This window comes from Dendrobates tinctorius, unplaced genomic scaffold (genome assembly GCF_039654945.1).
Source record: "Dendrobates tinctorius isolate UK_male_01 unplaced genomic scaffold, ASM3965494v1 ptg000019l, whole genome shotgun sequence".
NCBI lineage: Eukaryota > Metazoa > Chordata > Amphibia > Anura > Dendrobatidae > Dendrobates > Dendrobates tinctorius.
In genome coordinates this window covers 60,580,665-60,603,516 of record NW_027361687.1, presented here as the reverse complement: position 1 = coordinate 60,603,516, position 22,852 = coordinate 60,580,665, and the positions used below count along the sequence as shown (strand labels likewise).

General features: G+C 43.6%; 1 protein-coding gene across 4 annotated transcripts in view; it reads right to left on the bottom strand.

Annotated features, from left to right (window-relative positions):
- SH2D2A (SH2 domain containing 2A) overlaps positions 1 to 22,852 on the bottom strand; it is a 46,913-nt gene continuing 24,061 nt past the window's right edge. For 3 of the 4 annotated variants that reach the window (XM_073567106.1, XM_073567107.1, XM_073567104.1), the window contains exons 2-8: positions 13,455 to 13,582; positions 13,077 to 13,240; positions 12,040 to 12,129; positions 11,399 to 11,564; positions 10,742 to 10,897; positions 9,589 to 10,107; positions 1 to 2,331 (exon numbers count right to left, since the gene is read on the bottom strand). In XM_073567106.1, the coding sequence (XP_073423207.1) occupies positions 2,200 to 2,331; positions 9,589 to 10,107; positions 10,742 to 10,897; positions 11,399 to 11,564; positions 12,040 to 12,129; positions 13,077 to 13,240; positions 13,455 to 13,582 (1,355 nt within the window). In that variant the 3' untranslated portion in view covers positions 1 to 2,199. The remainder of the gene's footprint in view (positions 2,332 to 9,588; positions 10,108 to 10,741; positions 10,898 to 11,398; positions 11,565 to 12,039; positions 12,130 to 13,076; positions 13,241 to 13,454; positions 13,583 to 22,852) is intronic. The other variant, XM_073567105.1, reaches the window with a different exon arrangement.

Genomic DNA, 22,852 nt, shown 5'->3' with positions numbered 1-22,852 from the left:
TCTTTTAATTTAAAGGTTTTTATTTGTATGAATATTACACTACAGAATATCATTTATTGGCAAAGAAAAACAAAATTGAAGGCAGGAACATGAAAAGTCACAGCTAACGAGTTTAACATGGGTATGAAAATGAAATGCAGTACCGAAGATCTGCCACAAGGTGTCAGTAAAGTCTAAATTTATATAAAGGCATTAAAAAAGTTCTGTTTTAAATATCTTATTTACAAGCTAAATACACGTCTGTAACTTTTCATTCAGTACCCCTAGTGGGAAGAAGGAACTTTCCAATTTTTTTTTTTTTTCGTCTAAGCCAATATCTAATGTGATTTTAGAAAGAACAGAAAATACCTGCAGAGAAGTCGCAAATTGTGCCTTCTGCACAGGGAATCAATGTGATGTTATTATTGATGTCACAGGGTTTCCCATCTTGCAGATATGTAGACCCCTTGGGTCATTTACAGATGTTGTCAAAATTGTTGGTACCCCTTGTTTAATCACAGAAAAACCCACAATGGTGACAACTTGAATTTGACTAAAGTAATAATCAAAAATCTATAAAAATGAACAAATGAAAGTCAGACATTGCTTTTTCAACCATTCTTCCACAGAATTTTTAAAAAATAAAACTCCTGAAATAGGCCTGACCAGAAATGATGGCACCCTTAACTTAATATTTCATTGCACAACCTTTTGAGGTAATCACTACAATCAAACGATTCCTGTAACTGTCAATGAGACTTCTGCACCTCTCGACAGGTATTTTGGCCCACTCCTCAAGAGCAAACTGCTCCATTTGGCTCGTGTTTGAAGGTTGCCTTTTCCAGACAGCACGTTTCAGCTCTTTCCAAAGATGCTCAATAGGATTTAGATCAGGGCTCATAGAAGGCCACTTCAGAATAGGCCAATGTTTTCCTCTTAGCCATTCTTGGGTGTTTTTAGCTGTGTATTTTGGATCATTATCCTGTTGCAAGACCCATGACTGAGACCAAGCTTTCTGACGCTGAGCAGCACATTTCTCTCTAGGACCCGTTGACAGTCTTGAGATTTCATTGTACCCTGCACAGATTCTAGACACCCTGTGCCAGATGCAGCAAAGCAGCCCCAGGACATAACAGAGCTTCCTCCATGTTTCACAGTAGGGACAGTGTTCTTTTCTGGATATGCTTCATTTTTCCATATGTGAACATAGAGCTCATGTGCCTTGCCAAAAAGTTCCATTTTTGTCTCATCTGTCCATAGGACATTCTCCCAGAAGCTTTGTGTCTTGTAGTTTGGCAAATTCCAGTCTGGCTTTTTTATGATTTTTTTTTTTTTTTTTTTTTTTTTTTCCCAACAATGGTGTCCTCCATGAAGTCCACTTTGGCTCATACAGCGACGGATGGTGCGATCTGACACTGATGTTCCTTGAGCTTGAAGTTCATCTTTAATCTGTTTAGAAGTTTTCTGGGCTCTTTTGTTACCATTCGTATTATCCGTCTCTTTAATTGGTCATCAATTTTCCTTTTGCGGCCACGTGTCCAGGGAGGTTGCTACCGTCCCATGGATCTTACATTTCTGAATAATATGTGCAACTGTAGTCACAGGAACATCAAGCTGCTTGGAGATGGTCTTATAACTTTTACCTTTAACATGCTTGTGTATAATTTTCTTTCTAATCTCCTGTGACAACTCTTTCCTTCACTTCCTCTGGTCCATGATGAGTGTGATACACACCATGTCACCAACCAGCACAGTGAGTATCTGTAGCCCTCTATACAGGCCCACTCACTGATTCCAAGATTGTAGACACCTGTGATGCTAATTAGTGACACACCGTGATTTAACATGTCCCTTTTGTCACATTATTTTCAGGGGTACCATCATTTCTGTCCAGACCTATCTCATGAGTTTGATTTTTATTTTTTTTAATTCTGTGGAAGCATGGTTGAAAAGTAATGTCTGACTTTCATTTGTTCATTTTAATAAATTTTTGATTTATTACTTTTGTCAGATTCAAGTTATTTCTGTGATCATTGTGGGGTTTTTCTGTTATTTATTGAGGGGTACCTACAATTTTGACCATGTGTGCATGTTCCTGATGTGGTTAAACTATTATGTACTAAATAAGGACTAATAATAAGAATAGCAGTCAACAGCAGCCTGTAAATAGTTTCTGTATAAATTGGATATTTTTTTTCCAGCACGTCATTCGTCGGCACATCATCTGGCTTTTCTTCCTGGGTTCTTCGATGTGGGCACACAATTTTCAGGAATCTTTTCATAGATGTTCTCGTCTACATCTGACAATCCCTGGCCCCTTGCATATATTGGGTCATCTAGCTGTGGCTTCATCTGTAAAAATGGAAATAGGAATTGTTTTTTCTTAATTGAAGTTTTCCTACAATGTTTCTGATGTAGAGCCTGTATAACTACCTCGCATAGCTGGTTGTTCTGCTGCTTCTGACAATGCAGGACAACACTCTGCTTTGCCTCTCCCATTTCTCAGCCTATGTGCACATTTACATATCATTTTTTCTCTTTCCCCCATGACGGCACCACGGAGAGAGAGGGGAATCCGCCCTCAGGGACAGGAAACCTACAAGTGAAAAGGGCGGTACCTCTCTCCCACATCAGTTGGTTTCCTGTCCCTGATGGGGGGGACCTACAGCACGTACCTTCAGAGAATCCGTAAGATGCCGGGGGCCGAACCAGTGCGGTATCAGGCAGTGGTGCTCCCTGCCTCGGCTGGGTCGGTAACATCTCCCTCCCCGAAGCACCACCGTCGGGGTCGGCGGACCTTGAGGGTGAGTGTGGAGAGGCAGTGAAGAGGACGGAGTCTGCCAATCCAGGAAAAAAAAAAAAGGGCACTTTTCCCCATGTGTAGTGACGGCGGTCACTAAAGGGGACTTCCCTGCCAGAGCGCCAGAGTAGAGCACAGTGGGAGGTAGCGGCGGCTACCAAACCCCCCGCAGGATAAAAGCCTACGCAAGTGCCCACGCACGCGCGAGCACCTCAGAGAAGGAGAAAAATAAGATTGCAGTGTGCATGCACAGGCAAGCGTTTCCAGCGGTGGTGTGATGCATTACTGGGTACGCCGCACCGCCTGACGGCGGGAACAAAGCATATTTAAACCCCTTAAGGGGAGCAGATGCACCCACAGTCACAATGAGTGACCATGAAGAGCGGCAAATAGAACAGGAGGGTCAGCGGCAGTCCCCTAAACAGGTGAAGCGGCAGACGTACAAGCACCCACAATGCCAGCGCACATCTTCCCAGCAGCGCAGCAGCAGCAGTCGGTCAGGATTGCAGCGCAGCCGACATTCCTCCAAAGCGGCACGGCCAGAAGTGGATCCAGTTGTGGAAATAATCCCTAGGCCTGAGACGGTATCCTTCTTTACAAGGCTGAGTGATCTCTGTGAAAATCTGCTTGTTAATGTGGAGTTATTTTTTTCTAGGGAAAGAAATGCATAGTCAAATCCATGCACAGGGTATGTGCTATATGCGCTGAAGAGCTGCCCTCTACATGGGAGAAAAAGCTCTGCGGCACATGCATAGAACAAACAATCCAGGATGAATCCCCGAATTTTGCTTTAGACCTCAAAACGCTGATAAGAAGCCAGGTTGAAGATGCCCTTAAACGCGTGAAGACCTCAAAGAAAAAACGCAGGTCCAGGCAAAGGTCTCCAGAGTCGAGCATTATTGGGTCAGAGAGTGAACTGTCCGACTCAAGTAATTCGTCATCTTCCCAGTCTTCTTCATCATCCTCAGAAGGTGGGCGTAGCTGCTTCCCTAATGAAGACACAGACGCCCTTGTAAAAGCTGTGAGGGCGACTATGGGGCTGGCAGACAAACGGCCTGAAAAAAACGGCCCAAGATCTAATGTTCATCTGGCTGGAACAAAAAAACTGAGCATTCCCGATAAATGAGAAAATCCACTCCCTAATTAAAAGGGAATGGAAAAAAACAGATAGGAGTACCTTTTTATCACCCAAGAGGAAATATCCCTTCGATGATCTGGCCTGCTCCTTATGGACTAAAGCGCCAAAATTAGACGTGGCAATAGCGAAAGCCTCAAAAAAATTCGCCCTGCCCTTCGAAGACATGGGCACCCTGAAGAACCCAATGGATAAGAAAGCGTAAATCTTTTTAAAGAGCTCCAGGGAAGCGGCAGGGGGAGGGTTAAAACCAGCCATAGCAGCCACGTGTACTGCTTGCGGCCCTAATGGTGTGGTTGGACCACTTAGATTCCCAAGTAAAAGAGAAAATCTCAAGGGAAACAATTCAGAAATCAGTTTCTGTAATGAAAGGGGCAGCGGCTTTTCTGGCTGATGCATCAGTGGACTCGACCAGTTTAGCAGCCCGAGCAGCGCCTTCTCAAATGCCGCAAGACGCGCTTTATGGCTAAAGTGCTGGCCAGTAGACTTACAGACCAAGACTAAATTATGCTCAATTCCATGCGAAGGCGAGTTTTTATTCGGCTCAACCCTAGATGACATCTTGGACAAGGCATGAGACAAGAAAAAATCCCTTCCCGGGTTCCCCAGCCAGTCATACGGCCCTTTCGGAACAAAAGGTTTATGTGACAAAGGCGCCCAAAGGGGAACAAGGACGGATGGGAGGATAAAAGGAATAAAAACAAGGCTTTATGTTCAACAAACCCCCCCCCCGATAACAAAAAGCCACAATGAAGGTGTTCCCCGGGTTGGAGGAAGATTGACCTACTTTCTTCCGGCCTGGGAAGAAATCTCCGCAAGTGCTTGGATACTGAGCATAATAAAAGAAGGTCTGAAACTGAAATTCCATGCCTCCCCAGACGACTCTTTCATGATAACGCCCCAAAAAACATCACATGAACAGTCGGCACTTCAAGAAGAAATCGTGAATCTAATAGAAAAAATGGTATTACAAGATGTCCCCTACCAGGAAAGAGGCAAAGGCTTCTACTCCACTCTTTTTCCGCAGAAAGCCAGATGGAATATACAGGGTGATCATAAATCTAAAAAGACTAAACAAGTTCCTGGAATTACAACATTTCAAAATAGAAACAATAAAATCTTGTGTAAAGATGCTTTTCCCATCATGCTTCATGACTATATTAGACTTAAGAGACGCATATTACCATGTACCCATTCACAGAGACCACCAGAAATACCTCAGGGTAGCGGTGACACTCCAGGGAGAGGTAAAACATTACCAGTTCAGAGCAGTCCCCTTTAGGTTAGCCATTGCACCAAGGGTATTTACAAAGATGTCAGAGGTAATGGCCCACATAAGGGAACAAAACGTTCTAATAGTCCCTTATCTGGACGATCTTTTGGTGGTAGGCGTCTCCTTTCAACACTGCAAACAACAGCTGGACATAGTCATTACATCTCTATTGAATCTAGGATGGATGCTGAATTTACCCAAATCCAGAGTTGTACCAAGTCAGGTACAGGAGTATTTAGGAATAATCCTGGACTCTATCAAGAAAAGATGTTATCTCCTGCAGGGGAAGGTCCAAAAAATGATACAGATGGTATCACAAATGACAGTTTCCTCGGTCAATACCCTGAGAAAGGCAATGTCCCTGTTGGGATCAATGACAGCCTGTATCCCGGCAGTGCAGTGGGCACAAAGCCATACTCGGGACCTACAATGGGAAATATTAGGCACAGGCGTTTCCCTACATGGGAATTTAGTTCAATAAGGAATAAATTCTTGGACTTTAAGTGCGCTGCCAGACAGATTCAATAACCACACAAGGTTAAAAAAGTTAACCCTTTAATCCCTACGCGTTTCGAAGCATAACGCTTCTTCTTCAGGGGTTGATCAACCCCTGAAGAAGAAGCGTTATGCTTCGAAACGCGTAGGGATTAAAGGGTTAACTTTTTTAACCTTGTGTGGTTATTGAATCTGTCTGGCAGCGCACTTAAAGTCCAAGAATTTATTCCTTATTGAACTGTGGTGCGGTTCCGCTGTGGACCGTTGGACGTGCAGCAGGCTGACTTACTATGCAGGCTTTACTTTCTCTTTGAGAAGGTGAGTATAATACTTTCAGTATTTGTACATTTTACCCGGATAAGACCCTATTGCGCTTTTGTTTCAACCCTTTAGTGAATATAATTTCTACATGGGAATTTAGACAGGCAGTTAGACATCTCGTCAAAGACAGTACGCTCATTAGCATGGTGGGCGGACCTGGCAAATTTAACCAAGGGGGTTCCCTGGGGATTTCCGGTAGCAAAGATTTTAACCATGGACGCAAGTCAATGGGGGTGGGGTGCACATCTAGACAATCAGGAAGCACAAGGCCCCTGGGCTCAAGATCAGGAATCAGCCTCCTCGAACATGAAGGAATTATTGGCAGTAAACCTAGCGCTTGTTCACTTTCTAGGTCTTCTTCACTCCCAACATGTAAGGGTCGTCTCGGACAACCAGGTAGTGGTAGCATACCTAAACCAGCAAAGGGGCACCAGGTCTCGAGCATTGATGGAGGTAACAAAATCCATCCTTCACCTAGCAGAACACAATCTAGGGTCCCTGACAGCTCTCCACATAAAAGGCTCAGAAAACCAAAGAGCAGACTTTCTAAGCCGGAGTCGCCTAAAGCAAGGGGAGTGGGAACTAAATCAGTCAGTTTTCAACCAGATCGTAAAACTCTGGGGTCGACTGGAAATAGACCTATTTGCAAACAGACAGAATCGGAAAATAGAAACCTGCTCAATCGATCCCCGACGGAGCCCACTAGCTCTAGACGCCTTTCACAATACCCTGGGATTATCGTCTTGCTTATGCTTTCCCACCAATATCCCTCATCCCCTTAGTATTGAGGAAAATACGGGAAGACAAAGCAATGGTAATTGTAGCCCCCTTCTGGCCTCGGAGAATATGGTTCTCTTGGCTGAGAAGGATGTCTGTTTCAGACCCCTGGGTTCTACCGGACACTCCAGATCTTTTATCCCAGGGTCCAGTGCGTCACCCCCACATAAAAAATTTACACATAACAGTTTGGCTTTTGAGAGGAAACTCCTAAAAAGCAGAGAGTTCTCATCAAATTTAGTATCCACTCTACTGCAAAGTAGAAAATTAGTAACCACTAAAGCATACGGGAAGGTGTGGAAAAAATTAATTTCAGTGTCAGGTTCTGACCCAACGGGAGAAATCCCAATAGAAAAAATCCTGGAATTCTTTCGGAAAGGGTTAGAACAGGGATTAGCTACCAGCACCCTGAAAGTACAGGTGGCGGCCTTGGGAGCACTATAACAATCACGATTTAGCCAGAAATCGTTGGATTATGAGATTCATTAGAGACTCAAGTAGATCCAGACCTATCCCTCTCCATACTACCCCCCCTGGGATATAAACCTAGTACTAAATGCACTAACCAAAAACCCTTTTGAACCCCTGGCGGAGGCTTCTTTAAAAATTTTAATGCTTAAGACCTCCCTGCTTGTAGCCTTAACTTCGGCCCGCCGCGATAGTGATATACAAGCTTTAACGGCATACCTACCCTTCACTCAAATACTTGAGGATAGAGTGATTCTTAGGACCAACCCAGCTTACCTCCCCAAAGTCCCGTCACCGTTCCATAGGACCCATGAGATCTCCTTGCCCACCTTCTGTCCCAGTCACAAGAGTAAAAGAGAGGAAGTACTGCATACTCTAGACGTAAATAGATGCCTGATCCAATATTTGACAGCCACAAAAGGGTATAGAAAGGATAAGTTTGTCTGCTTTCAGGGTCCACGGAAGGGACAAAAAGCGTCGAAGGCCACACTGGCGAGATGGATAAAAGACGCCATCACCCTATCCTACTCCTCTTGTGGGGTGGCCATCCTGGAGGATATAAGAGCCCAATCAACCAGGGCAGTGGCATCATCCTGGACGGAGAGAGCCGGAGCTTCAATAGACCAGATATGTAGAGCTGCCACTTGGTCTTCCCCCTCTACATTTTTCAAACACTACCGTCTAGACTTGACCTCCTCTTCAGATCTCGCCTTTGGGAAAAGGGTTCTGGAGGCGGTGGTCCCCCCCTAATGTACAATCTTTGTAATTCTCTCCGTGGGCCGTCATGGGGGAAAGAGAAAATCGTAGTTACTTACCGATAACGGTATTTCTCTGATCCCATGACGGCACCCGTACATCCCCTCCCTTTCACACACAGGTGTGAACACTACAGCGAGTTAGTTATTAGTATTTAGTCACGCGGTGCCTCTACTAAGCTTAAATTGATTAAATTTTGTTTTGTATAACCATTTGCGTTTCAGCTGAAAATTCTGTATAATGCTCTGTAAACCAACTGATGTGGGAGAGAGGTACTGCCTTTTTCACCTGTAGGTTTCCTGTCCTTAGGGCGGATTCTCCTCTCTCTGTGGTGCCGTCATGGGATCAGAGAAATACCGTTATCGGTAAGTAACTACGATTTTTTTGGGCTGACCAAGGCTCTCTTGATATGAACTAACAACTATAATATATATTATAATATATATGAGGTGGATGGTTTATATCGCTAGACCCTCAGTCGGTTATTGTAGTCCAAGTATAGACTGAAGACCAGATGGGTGAATGCGCATTTTGAGAGGAAGCAGGTTATACATGACAGTGGAGAGACATGGTGGATCATCACACAGGCTACATCCAGGGAGTGAAGAAAATGTAAGGCAGTTTTCAGGGGGACGAGGAAGAAACCATTAGACATTTTCTTCAATTTTTCTGCTGTATAGTGTATAATGCTCCTTCATATAGCATGCTGTTCTGCTGCTAGTAACATGGATCTGAGACCGCACTCTGCTCCTAGCTCTGGTCTGTTTCTCTGGTCTGCCGCTCCCTTTTTAGTGTTTGTGATAGCGGGGAGGGCAAGTCGGTGGGAAACAGCAGATAACTGGGTTTCCTCCCTGTCCACACTCTTATCAAGGAGGGCAGATTACAGACTGTAGATAGGAAGGAAAGCATACTGTACTTATCTACAGTATATGTGATCTATCAATCCTGATAACTTAGATGCTTTTTCACTCTCCCCCACTCTTATATTTTGTTTTCAACCTTTTTCCCTCCCTGTTACTATGTATAACACAGATATCAATTAGGGAACACAGATGGGAACAGTATGCTTTTCTCCTTAGCTGTCTTCCCTATTTTCACTCAGTTATAGATAGCAACAGTGAGGGGGGGTTGTAAAGCAAATGTTAAGAGTGGAGGAGGAGAAAGGCATCTAAGTTATCGGGGAGGGCAGATCACACAGACGATTGATAGCATGAGTATGCTTTCCTCCCTATCTGTGTTTGACATCCTTGTCATTTCTCTCAGTATTAGAGATGGCAGCAAGGTATAAGCAGTAAGTCAGACTGGAGAGGGTGGAAAGCATCCAAATTATGGAGGGCAGATCACACAGCATTTAGATGTGGGAGCAAAGAAAGAGAAAGGTAAGATTATACAGGATCTCTTTATGGTCAAGCGAAAGTAGAGCAACCTTAGCGCACACTGCAACAGAATGGAGTGGGATATCACATACTACAGTCTGAAGCCTGTCTTGGGGTGTAAACTAGTCTTTCTCTTGACTATGCAATCACACTTTTCCTGTAAGCGTCATGTAGATAGTAACTGATTTACTCTCTACTAACCACTTACATTAGTCCGTGAGAAATGCCCACTCCTGGCGTCCACCTGGGGCGCTGCACTTTGCTTGTAAGAGCGAAATGATGAATGGAAAGCCGTGGTCTTTTGTTTTACAGGTTTGGTTGGCGTATGAGGAAGAGTAGAAAGTCCAGCTTGTCGATTCACGGCGGCTCTGGGCTTGCAAGATGTAATAGCATTGACATCCACCTCGCTATAAACATTTTCCAGATTGTGCTTACAGGATCCTCGGCCTACAGCATAAAAGGCTATGGGCTCGCTGACATTACTGCCACTCTCCACTCTTGGATGATCGCAGAAGTCTGGCTCTGTGTATGTGTGGACCTCTCCTGAAGGGTCGTATGGAGGGGTTAGTGAACAAGAACCCCCTACATCACTTTCGTCATCCCCTGAAGGCTGCCTAACAGGAGTCACGGCAAAAGATAGGTCACGGTTCTGTGGACTCTGGACTGGTCCTTTCCTAAGCAATGCTGGGACCTTTCTTACAGCTGAAGGTGAGGCATATTCCACCTGCTTGAAAAGAAGGAAAAAATAATGTTTGCTACTGTATCATAGTAAATAGTGATGAGCGCGTATACTCGTTGGTCGAGTCTCTCTGAGCATGCTCGGGTGATCTCCGAGTATTTTGGCGTGCTCAGAGATTTAGTTTTCATCGTCTCAGCTGCATGATTTGTGACTGCTAGACAGCTTGAATACATGTGTGGAATGCCTGTTTGTTAGGGAATTCCCACATGTATTCAGCCTGTCTACAAGTCGCAAATCATGCAGCTGAGATGATGAAAACTAAATCTCCGAGTACGCCAAAATATTCGGATATCACCTGAGCAACGATGCTCCTCGCCTATTACTAATAGTAAAGTTGTAACCAGACGAGGCAGCTGAACCCTTGTGGCCAAAACCCTCGATTTGCTGTGCAATAGGGTGCCTGCGCAATCGATCTACTTTTTGCCAGTAGGAGTTGATGGTGTTGCTCGTCCCACATGTTCTCTGCCGCTCTGTGCTTTTTGGGTGGAATGGCACAGGCGCAAACATCCGTAGAACAAGAACATCCCTTTAGTGGTCAAAAAGGAACCATTTTTTTACGCTGTAGTCTTTTTTTTTTTTTTTTTTTTTTTTAAACTCCTGGTCTATTGTTATATAAAATTACCGGTGTTTTCTCCTCACAGATTACTCTATTCCTTTCTATCGAAGAGGTGGGTAATGGAGTCGCAGGATCTGAGTTCTGTTTGCTGATCCTGGAATACATCTGTCCATCTTGTGGGTTGAGTTGTGATGAGCCGGAGACATTGTCCCTAAAAGAGTTCTGTAGGTGAAAAAGCACGTGGATGAGTATATACTGTGCGTATAAATGACCTTAGCACTTGGACCACGAATGGTGGGCTGTGATGATCTTCACCTTCATAAATGATCAAAATAACAAAGGAACATTTTATTGAGTATAACTGCTTTTAGTTCTAATGGTACTGATGTGCGTGTTGAGACTTATAGGCCAAGCAATGCTTCCTGGGAAAAGGGTATGCAAATCGGCTCTTCTCAAAGTGGAAAAAAACTGTCTGGGTACCTCAGAAAAATGGAGAAACTGTTTTTTTCAACTAAGAATACAGCCAACCTCCACTACATGGCACTAGAGAGAGAGTTTTCACCCCCAGGTGATATCTAATTTGCATATTTTCCCATGGGGCATTGCTCATACATAGACGGTCTCGCTAATATTTTAAAAGGATGCTTTCAAATGAGATAAAGAGCTGTAGTGTGTGATATAACATGTCTGCCAATACTTCAAAGTATATGTAGTAGTATATACAGTAGGACAGGCCGTGGTCAGCATCTCTTTGTAAGGCTCCACAGGAAACTTGCAGTAGTAGTTGATTAGACAGTCTAGGCTGGGGTGGAAGGTCTCCTCTCCTTCTATCACATATCGCTCGTCTTCTAACTGATTGAGCTTGAAGTGACGGCATCGCTCTGCTCCCCTGGTAGAGACACGGGACCGTAAAATTAGAACACTTAGATCATTAATACAGTCGGTTTTGTTTTAGCTAATGTGTGGCCCACTGTGTGACTCCTAATAAAAGAAAAAATAAACTGGTTTCAATATTGGCGCACCACTATTTTATGCCAGATAAAACTTCTAGGACCCCCTTTTTATAACCTTTTATAGAGGTTGTCCGATCCAGACACTACCAGGAATCCAGAGTCTTAATTTCAGAGAACTGGGTAGAGTGGTTTTATTAAAAGAGCTGATCCTCAGAGGAGGGACTATCCAATAACAGCTGCCCCACCCCTGAGGATCAGAATTGTATTATGAAACTTAGCTCTACTTCTGATGAATCCCCTAATCTTCCATAAGGTGGATTCCATATTTTCTCTAGCGATAAGTGTCACAAGCAGCATTTTTATATATACATTATATAGAAAATAAACCACGCAAAACAAAGAAAATCTTACCTATAAGACAGGACAAATCCAATTCGGCTTTCACAGAAACGGATGAGAAAACAGCCCAGAGGTTTATCTTGTAATATTTCTTCTGCTCGTCTTTGTGACAGGAGTGATAATAATCTGATTATTACATGTCATTAATAATAAGCACAATCTAACCTCCAACGTTTCTAAGGCTCTGATTGGTCCATATGAAAGGTATTTCTTGGTGGGAAACATGTACATGAGTTTGCCTTTTGAGAGGCTGTTAAAATAGCGTCTAGACAATGGCTGCCAGGATACCATAGACCAGGGTTCCCCAACTCCAGTCCTCAAGGCCCACCAACAGGTCATGTTCTCAGGATTTCCTTTGTATTGTACAGGTGAAGCAATTATCACCTGAGCAATAGTAAGGAAATCCTGAAAACATGATCTGTTGGTGGGCCTTGAGGACTGGAGTTGGGGAACCCTGCCATAGACTATGCCTTTATCCCCAACTCTGTTTTTAGTAACCCCCGAAAACTACACTGACATACTGCTGAGCTGTCACAAGCTCAAATACGTAAACTCTGGAATAAAAAGTATTGTGGTGGTGGGGTCTTCTACAACTGACCTGTAAAAAAAAATTACTTTCCACCATGTCAATATAACCATTCCAGGCTACAGCCTGAAGATTGAGCTGTGACCTTACCAGTGATGGGGGCTGTTATGTGGTTGGAAACAAAGTTTGTTCCTGCCTTTTATATAGACACAACTATAATGCGTGCAAAAATAATTAGTAATCCTGTTCAGATGCTCTTGGTGGGGTGGGCACCTCTTTTTTTTTTCTTATGGAGATCCAGCAGGTGAATCATAAAAGTAGTGCTCTCTGGGGAAAAAGGTATGCAAATGACATATCTAACTTGACCTTAAGGAGAAACCGTACCCTCTGGTTTGGGTTCTAATTGCAAAACTTGGGCCCCCACATAATTGGCTGTGCTGCTGCTTCTGACATGAATTCAAGGCGGCACACAAGTCTGACCAACCAGACATGTGGAACAACAATACTTCGTACTGATGCTCACCTCCGTGTTATAAAACCATGGAACCAGTCGGCAAACTGGCCGCTCTTCAGCAGCTTCTTCCTCTGCGTCCTTTCGAACCATTGATATGTTTGGTCTTTTAGGGTGGCTTTGGGCTTTTTTGATGGCTCTTTGGACACAGAGATGGTAGGTGAGGAATCGATATTCTAAGAAACAGAAAACATTCGGCAGTTTAGATCCTGACCAACATCCTTACCAATTACAATCCTGCCCGTGTTTCTTAATGAAGAACCATAAAATGATCTAAGACCCATGTAGAGTCATCCTTGATGTCAGAGCTGATGAATGACCTATGGTTCTTCAGAAAGACATTGGTAGGGCAGAGAACGACTGATATTTCTATATAGACTGGATTATAACCTTGTTCTTGGCCTCTGCAACTGACTCGGTCAGCAGACTGGCCTTTTCACGGCACGCTGGGCGGCTGTTGGCCATATCCTTGTTTTCAGGAATTGGTTTAAAAGTGCTGAAGAAAATTGGAGGGAAATCTATAGAAAAGAAAATTTCAAGAATTCGGTATTTTCATGACAAAGGACAAGAAAGCACATAAAATAGCATAAAACGCGTCAGTATAGGAAATATACTGTCTAGAACTGGGCACATCACTTCTTTGTGGTTAGGTCTGTAATTAACCTGAGAAGGCCCAGTGGTGGCTGACTGGTAAGAAAACCGTCATATGCTGCTAAACAACATTTATCTATTCCCACATAATAGTGCCCTAAAATGGCTTTTGAACAGTATTATGCAATAATAGTACTGTATGATGCCTAGATGCCTACATAATAAGTTTCATATAATGCCTAGATAACTGTCATGGGGATATCGGGACAGAGAAGGGCTGTCATGATCACACGCGACTGAACACACCGCCTCCAGCAGGGCGAATTTATATTACACGCGTGCCCCTGGATACACCGCCTCCAGCAGGGCGAATTTAAATAATTACACGTGCAGCCGGATACACCGCCTCCAGCAGGCGAATTTCAGAATAAAGGGGAAAACCAGGGAAACAATTACAATGGTGGCCCTGCGATAGGGAACGGGGACATGGAGACCTCCTGCACTCCCCTGAGTCAGTGTCTCTACACTCCTAACGATCCCTAGGCCGGTTCCACACCGGGCGCCGATCAGGATACCTAATATCCCAAGCTCGCCCTGCACCTAGCCCTTTCTAGTGAAGTGGACGGGGCAGACACTAATCCCACCACTGAACTAACACACACATAAGGAAAAGAGACAAACAGGGAACACCACTTAGCTTTGCTCTTGTCAGGAACACCGCACTGCACTTGCTCACTGAGCCAGTGCGCGTGTCCTGAGTAAAGCGAACTGTGCTCAAAGATACCTGTGGAGCGGGCAGCAGCCGAATAGGTGCATACTTCAGAACAGCAGGACCTGAAGCACATGACTGCTGGGGGCGTGGCCTAAACTCCAGAGAGCTAGGAGCTGCAAGAGAACTCCTAACAGGGTAACTGCGAGACAAAGTTACCAAGGGGCATAGACATGGAGGATAGTCAGGACATAGCCAATGAGTCATACACAGAGATAGCTGCAAAGTACCAGAGGGGCGAGCAGAGAGTAGTCAGATCACAGGCAATGAGTCATACACAGGGAGGGTAGCGAAGTACAGAATCAACAGGCAAACTCACAACAGGGAACAGAACCGGGTCAGAACTATATAAACAAGCTATAACAACGAACAGGCACAGGCACACAGAGGTCACCACACTCGGCCAAAGGCAAAAGTATAACTGACAGGGATTGGAGCTTCCCAGGGGTCTAAGAAGCTCTCCCAGAACCAAAGCGAGGCCACAATCATTAACCCCAGGTGTGCAGGTCAAAACCTGCGCTGAGCTCCAGACATTAACCCCTGACCTGCAGCTCAAAAACCTGCACTGGGATCATGACAGCTCTGGTGCTAATGCTCCCAGCAACAGAGTCCGACACCTGAGTGCATCTTCCTCCGACCGTTCCAACACCTGAGTGCAGCTTTACAGCAACAGCGTCCAGCACCCGAGTGCCACCTTGAGCAGCAGAGTCCAGCACCTGAGTGCAGCTGTCCAGCAACAGAGTCCAGCACCTGCGTGCAACTGTCCAGCAACAGAGTCCAGCACCTGAGTGCAGCTTTCCAGCAACAGAGTCCAGCAACTGAGTGCAGCTCTACACCATAGCTGCCACTCCACCAAGCTTTGCAGGAACTCCTCACTGACACCATAGCTGCCACTCCACCAAGCTATGCAAGACCTCCTCACTGACACCATAGCTGCCACTCCAGGACTCTGACTGAGCTGCCCGGGACTCTCCTCCAGCTCCCTCCTTCCCCAAGGATGGTTGGAAAAGACCAATAATATCACCAACAGTGAGTGAGCACAACTGACACACCTTTATTGAGCAATCATACCTGTTAGTGATTCCCATGCAATAACACTAACCACCACCGGGGGCAAACTAGAACTAAAAACACCAGTGCAATGACCCTAATGGCCACCGGGGGCAAAAACCAACCTTAAGCACAAGCTTAAAAAAAAGGAAAAAAAAGGTTACTTTGTACATTTATCTGTCAGATCCAACCTGGATCATGACAAGGGCCATAAGTTTGCGGTGTCTGGTTACACGAATGCCTGCACTGATTAAAATGCTTCACTATCATATTAATACAAAAAGGGTGGGGGAACAAGAGGCGCAATAGTGCCCTATCACTAGTGACACTACGATGTTAGTGGTGTAATGCAGTTCCACTCACCTATTCCAGTTGTGTGACCCACAACTGGCTTGAAGACATAACACAGTATCAGCTGCTGCAGGACCTCCACCGACCACTCCAAAGTGGAAAAACTGCCAGAGAATATGGGAAGCAAGGTGTGCCACAGTCCGCACAGTCCTCAGGGGAAGGTGCCAGGAAGGGCGCCGAAACGCGTAGGAAGGAATAAAGAAGTACTTTGTTACTACATCTTGCATCCCAGGTGATTTTGTGGATTCAGCAGCGCGGACTGTGGCACATCTTGCTTCCCATATTCTCTGTCACTATCATATTAAACAGTGCAGGTTTTCCTTTCTCTGTCATTGCAAGTTTTAATCAATTCTGTCTATCTCCTGGAGCACTCCATCCTGAATTGTCTCAGCTGTTCTGTGTTGGCCTCTCCCCTCTGGTATATATGCTCGCCACAGGAACATGTGAGTTGCCAGTGATAGTTACAAGCTCCTGGTTTGGTGTTGAAGGAGAGTTCTGAGTTAGTAGCATTCGATTGGTGTAGTTTACAGGAGATATCTGCGTGGATTTGGTATTGTGTTTATCCTAATCCTCTGCCATTTGGGTTACTCCTCCCATGATTTCCACACAGATGTTTGGAGTACATTTGTACGATAATAGTTTTCTTTTATTCCTGTCCGTTTCCCCCATCTGTCAGGTTAGTGTTATCCTACACACTTCCGTACCTCCCTGAGTGGTGTAGGAAACAGATCAGCGTGCATGCAGGAGCATAGCAAGGTACGAGACCCCAGCATCTCCATCTTCAGAAGTAATCTGGGGTACAGGGATAACCTAGGATCCTCTTATCTTTAGGGACAGGGAAGGTGCATTTCCCTGAAAAATCCTGCTACAGTATCCTGACAATTGCATTGTCAAACTACATATAATAGTAGTATCTATGTACATAAAAGTGCCATATAGTGGCCATTTACTAGTACTATATAATGCCTATATAATAGTGTCATGTGGTAGCCACATAATAAATCATGTCTTTATATGAGTACTGTGAAGAATATTGGAGACATAATTCTATGTCAATCATCTGTATACTATTCGACATGGAGTTATAAAAAAAATCCTTTAGCACATGCTGTGGAAACATGACACCTGTTCAGCTCAAACAAAGCTGGCAACTGCACGGCCAATCCCTGATTGAAGGCTGGCTGTCTCGTTGGGTATTTTTGCACCTGTGCAGTTGCCGTTTTACTTGGGTCCGCTGCACCCTGTTAGTGCATTTGTACTGAGGCCTAGTTAGACAAGTAAGTATCTCTGCCTGTTTTTGGCTTTTCTTGAAGATTGGAGGATTTTTTCCTCTTTTTGTGGTTTTTATCTCACATAATAGTACCATGTAATATGTAATCCATAGATAAGAGTATCGTATAACACCATAAAGTGCCCACTTAATTATACCATAAAATACTTAAAGGGGTTGTCAACTACTTTAAATTAACCGCCCAATGTATCCCATCCCCCCGGGGCCCCTAATGAATTTTGTAAATACCTCATGTTGCCTATACTGCCTGTGAGCGGCGCTATCGTGGCCGCTCACAGGCAGCATGTGACCCCTGGCTGGAGCCTGGCTCTTGCTTCCGCTGACGTCCCGTCAAGTGCTGACAGCAGCCGGGGGTCCCTCTTCCTCCTTCCGTGCTGGCTGCCAGGCTGTGGGCAGGGTTACCCCCCCCCCGCGTCACACCCGGCATCCACCGCGCACCCATTCATTGAGAAAGCACGCTGTGGATGCTGGGTGTGACGCGGAAGTAACCCCACCAACAACCCAGCAGCCACCGTGGGGAGCCAGCGCTGAGTCACGCATCACTTGACGTGACGCCAGTGCTGGGTCGCATGCTGCCTGTTATACAAGCTGCACACTGACTACTTTACATCGTATCAAAGTGTCAGATCTTCAGTGTTGTCCCATAAAAAGATATCACATTTTAACCCCTCTGTGCCATCCGACGTACTATTCCCTCCATGTGACATGGAACTTTATTCCATCCATGAGAATTGTAAGTCATGGCGATCGGCCGTGCTCACGGGGGGACTACGGCTGGGTGTCAGCTGATTCTCACAACTGGCAGCGGTCACTAAGTGCCAGGAGCGGTCATAGACCACTCCCGGCATTTTAACCACTGGATCACTGCGATCAAATAAGATTGCAGCATTCCGGAGCCGATACAGGGGCTGACAGCCCTTCTACCTTTGGATCGGAGACCCCGCGGCGTGACGCGGGGACCCGATCGCTGCTATGGTAATCCAATGTCATCATGACAACATCTGAGAGACTTCCTGTCAGGAAATGGTTGAGGAGGTAAAAGTGGCTGGGACCCTAGGAGGTAGCGACTATGTTATTTTAGAATTTTGGATAACTAGAGGAGGAAGACCTGTGAAGACTCAGACGTCAAGGTTAGATTTCAGAAAGGCAGATTTTAAGGGACTCAGAAAGAGAATTGGAGGGATCCAATGGCTGGATATCCTTAAAGACAAAAATGTCCAGGAAGGATGGGAAATCTTGAAAAATGAAATTCTCAAAGCACAATTGTTAACAATTCCGAAAAGAGGGAAGAACAGGAAGCATTTAAGGAAACCAGGATGGATGAACACAGAACTTAAGCACATGCTAAAAAGGAAGAAAAAAATGTTTATAAAATGGAAAGAGGGAGGCATAGCTAAAGAAGAATATAATGCTGTCTGCAGAACCTGCAGGGCACAAATCAGATTAGCTAAAGCTGACAATGAATTGAGGCTTGCAAGAGATGTCAAAAGCAATAATAAAGGATTTTGGGGATATGTCAAAAGTAAAAGAAAAGTCAAAGATGCTATGGGATTTTTACAGGATGAAAATGATGAAATGGTAAGACAGGATGTTGAGAAGGCTGAACTTTTAAATTCCTATTTTGCATCTGTTTTCTCTCAGAAAGGAAATGTAACATCAACTGTTCTTCACTGCCCTATTAAGGGAATAGAAGAATCCAGGATATCTATAAACAGAAAGATGGTGAGGAAACACTTAGCTAACCTAAATGAATTCAAGTCTCCAGGTCCAGATGAATTACACCCCAGAGTACTGAAGGGGATAGCAGAAGAAATTTTTGAACCCCTCACCATAATCTTTGAAAATTCTTGGAGAACAGGAGAAGTCCCAGAAGACTGGAGAAGAGCAAATGTTGTTCCTATCTTCAAAAAGGGGAAGAAAGTGGACCCAGGCAACTATAGGCCGGTGAGTCTGACTTCTATACCAGGAAAGATCTTTGAACAAATTATTAAACAACATGTATGTCAGTACCTGGATAAGAATGAAGTGATTAAACAGAGTCAGCATGGGTTTGTAACTAATAAGTCATGTCAGACTAACTTAATTTCCTTCTATGACAGAATCACTGATTGGGTGGATCAAGGAAATGCTGTAGATATAGTATATCTTGACTTCAGCAAAGCAATTGACAAAGTATCTCATACAATCCTTATTGAAAAAATGACTAAGTATGGAATGGGCAAGGCAACTGTTAGGTGGATTCATAACTGGCTTAGTGATCGGACCCAAAGAGTGGTCGTAAATGGCTGCACATCCAGTTGGAAGAATGTCTCAAGCGGGGTACCACAGGGCTCTGTCCTGGGCCCTGTATTGTTCAACATCTTTATCAACGATTTAGATGAAGGAATTGAGGGTAAACTGATTAAATTTGCTGATGACACAAAGCTAGGAGCGATAGCTAATACTAGAGAAGAGAGAGAGGATTCAAAAAGATATAAATAAACTGGAGAAGTGGGCAGCAACTAACAGAATGGTTTTTAACAGGGAAAAATGCAAAGTACTACATCTGGGCAATAAAAATGAAAAAAGCATATACAGTATGGGAAGTATAGGGCTAAGCAACAACACATGTGAAAAAGACTTGGGTATACTAATAGATCACAGACTGAATATGAGTCAACAGTGTGATGCAGCAGCAAAAAAGGCAAATGCAATTCTAGGATGTATTAACAGAAGCATACAGTCTAGATCACGTGAAGTCATTATTGCCCTCTACTCCTCTTTGGTCAGACCTCATCTGGAATATTGTGTCCAGTTTTGGGCACCACATTTTAAAAAAGACATCAACAAACTGGAGCAAGTTCAGAAAAGAGCGACCAGAATGGTGACCGGTCTGCAAACCCTGTCTTATGAGGAAAGGTTGCAGGATTTGGGAATGTTTAGTTTGCAAAAGAGAAGACTGAGAGGAGACTTAATAGCTGTCTATAAATATCTAAAGGGCTGTCACATTGTAGAAGGATCAACTTTATTCTCATCTGCACAAGGAAAGACTAGAAGCAATGGGATGAAACTGAATGGGAGGAGATACAGATTAGATATTAGAAAAAACTTTTTGACAGTTAGAGTGATCAATGAGTGGAACAAGCTGCCACGAGAAGTGGTGAGTTCTCCTTCAATGGAAGTCTTCAGAGGCTGGACAGACATCTGACTGGGATGATTTAGCGAATCCTGCTTTGAGCAGGGGGTTGGACCAGATGGCCCAGGAGGTCCCTTCCAACTCTATGATTCTATGATTCTAGGTCAGTGTGCAGAAAATGCAGCGCTGACAGCTTATATGGCATGCAGATGCTGCTTCATCTGCACACTATAGAAGCGATCAACCTGCACAAAATGAGTGTCCCATAGTGGGACAAAGTGTCAAAGTTAGAACTAAATTAAAAAAAAAATTTAAAGGTAAAAATATTTAAAAAAATAATTAAAAAATCAATATTTATTCAATCAATAAATATTTGAATGAAAAAAAATCTAAGCAATAAAAGTACACATATTTACTATCGCCGCTTCCATAACGACCTGACCTATAAAACTGTCCCACTAGTTAACCACTTTAGTGAACACCATAAAAAAAGGCAAAAAAATAATGCTTTGTCTTCATACCGGCAAAAAAAAAGTGCAATAACACGCGATCAAAAAGATGGATATAAATAAACGTGGTACCGTTGAAAACGTCATCTTGTCCCACAAAAAAAAAAAGCCACCATACAGCTCCATCACCGGAAAAATAAAGTTATAGGTCTCAGAATAAAGCGATGCAAAAATAATTATTTTTTATATAAAATAGTTTTTATTGTATAAAAGCAGAAAAACACAAAAACAGCTATAAATGAGATCTCTCTAATCGTACTGACCCGAAGAATAAAACAGCTTTATCAATTTTACCACACACAGAACGGTATAAACCACCCCCCAAAAGAAATTCATGAATTGCTGGGTTTTGTTCATTCTGCCTCCCATAAATCGGAATATAAAAAAGGGGGAGACAGAAGCGCACAATAGGGTCTTATCCAATGATATAAACGTTTCACAGATATGGATCCACTCACCTGGTTCAGTTGTGTGGAACACAACAACCATAAGCACAAATGGGTAGGATCCGATGAACTGCAGCAATCAGCTGGTCACTAGAATTGCATATATAGGAAAGAGAGAAGTCCGGCTTTCAGGATCGCGCTATTCCAGTCCAAAGTTCACAAGGAGTTAATCCAAGGACCAAGCAGCGATTATAACTTTCTTTTTATTCCATAAACTCTACGCGTTTCGTGTACACACTGTACACTTCCTCAGGAGCAAAGTTACCAATGTATCTTTGCTCCTGAGGAAGTGTACAGTGTGTACACGAAACGCGTAGAGTTTATGGAATAAAAAGAAAGTTATAATCGCTGCTTGGTCCTTGGATTAACTCCTTGTGAACTTTGGACTGGAACGGCGCGATCATGAAAGCCGGACTTCTCTCTTTCCTATATATATAAATCGGAATAGAAAGCGATAAAAAAATGTCATGTGCCCAAAAATGGTACCTATAAAAATGTCAACTCGTCCTGCAAAAAACAAGACCTCACATGACTGTGGGGCAAAATATAGAAAAATGATACCTCTGAAAATATGGTGATGCAAAAACTATTTTTTGCAATAAAAAGCCTCAGCCATGCACCCAAACAGTGGTTTACCCCACGTATGGGGTATCGGCATACTCAGGACAAATTGCACAACAACTTTTGGGGTCCAATTTCTCCTGTTACCCTTGGGAAAATAAAAAATTGGGGGCGAAAAGATCATTTTGGAGGAAAAAATTATTTTTATTTTTTACGGCTCTACGTTATAAACTTCTGTGAAGCACTTGGGGGTTCAAAGTGCTCATCACACATCTAGATAAGTTTCTTAGGGGTTCTAGTTTCCAAAATGGTGTTACTTGTGGGGGGGTTCTACTGTTTAGGCACATCAGGGGCTCTCCAAACGCAACGGTTTAACTTTTAACCCTTGTAACTTCCTAACGAAAAAAAAAAACATTTGGTTCCAAAAATGTGCTGATGTTAATTAGATATGTGGGAAATATTATTTATTAACTATTTTGTGTAACATATTTCTCTGTTTTTAAGGGAATGAAAATTAAAAGTTGGAAAATTGCTAAATTTTCGCCCAATTTTGGTTCTTTTTCACAAATAAACGCAAGTCTTATCAAAGAAATTTTACCACTATCATGAAGTACAATATGTCACGAGAAAACATTTTCAGAATCACCGGGATCCATGGAAGCGTTCCGGAGTTATTACCTCATAAAAGGACAGTGGTCAGAATTGTAAAAATTGGCCCGGGCATTACCATGCAAACCACCCTTGGTGGCTAAGGGGTTAAAAAATGTGAGGGGTGTACTCACTTTTGTGATATACTGTACCTACAGTGGTGTTCAAAATAATAGCAGTCCAATATGACTAACCAGATTAATCAGTGCTTTTGGTATAAATTATATTACCACGTCACACAATTTACCAGTTGGTGCAGCAGATTCTAAGGAAACCACCAGACTCTGCATTCATGATCTGCACTTTTTTAAGTTTGGATTAGAATAATTAATTGAAGTGTTCAAAATAATAGTAGTGTGGAGTTCAATCATTCTGTGAAGAAACAGGTGTGAATCTGGTGGCCCTTACTTAAGGGTGAAGCCAAGACATGTTGAACATGCATTTCTTCTTGAAAACC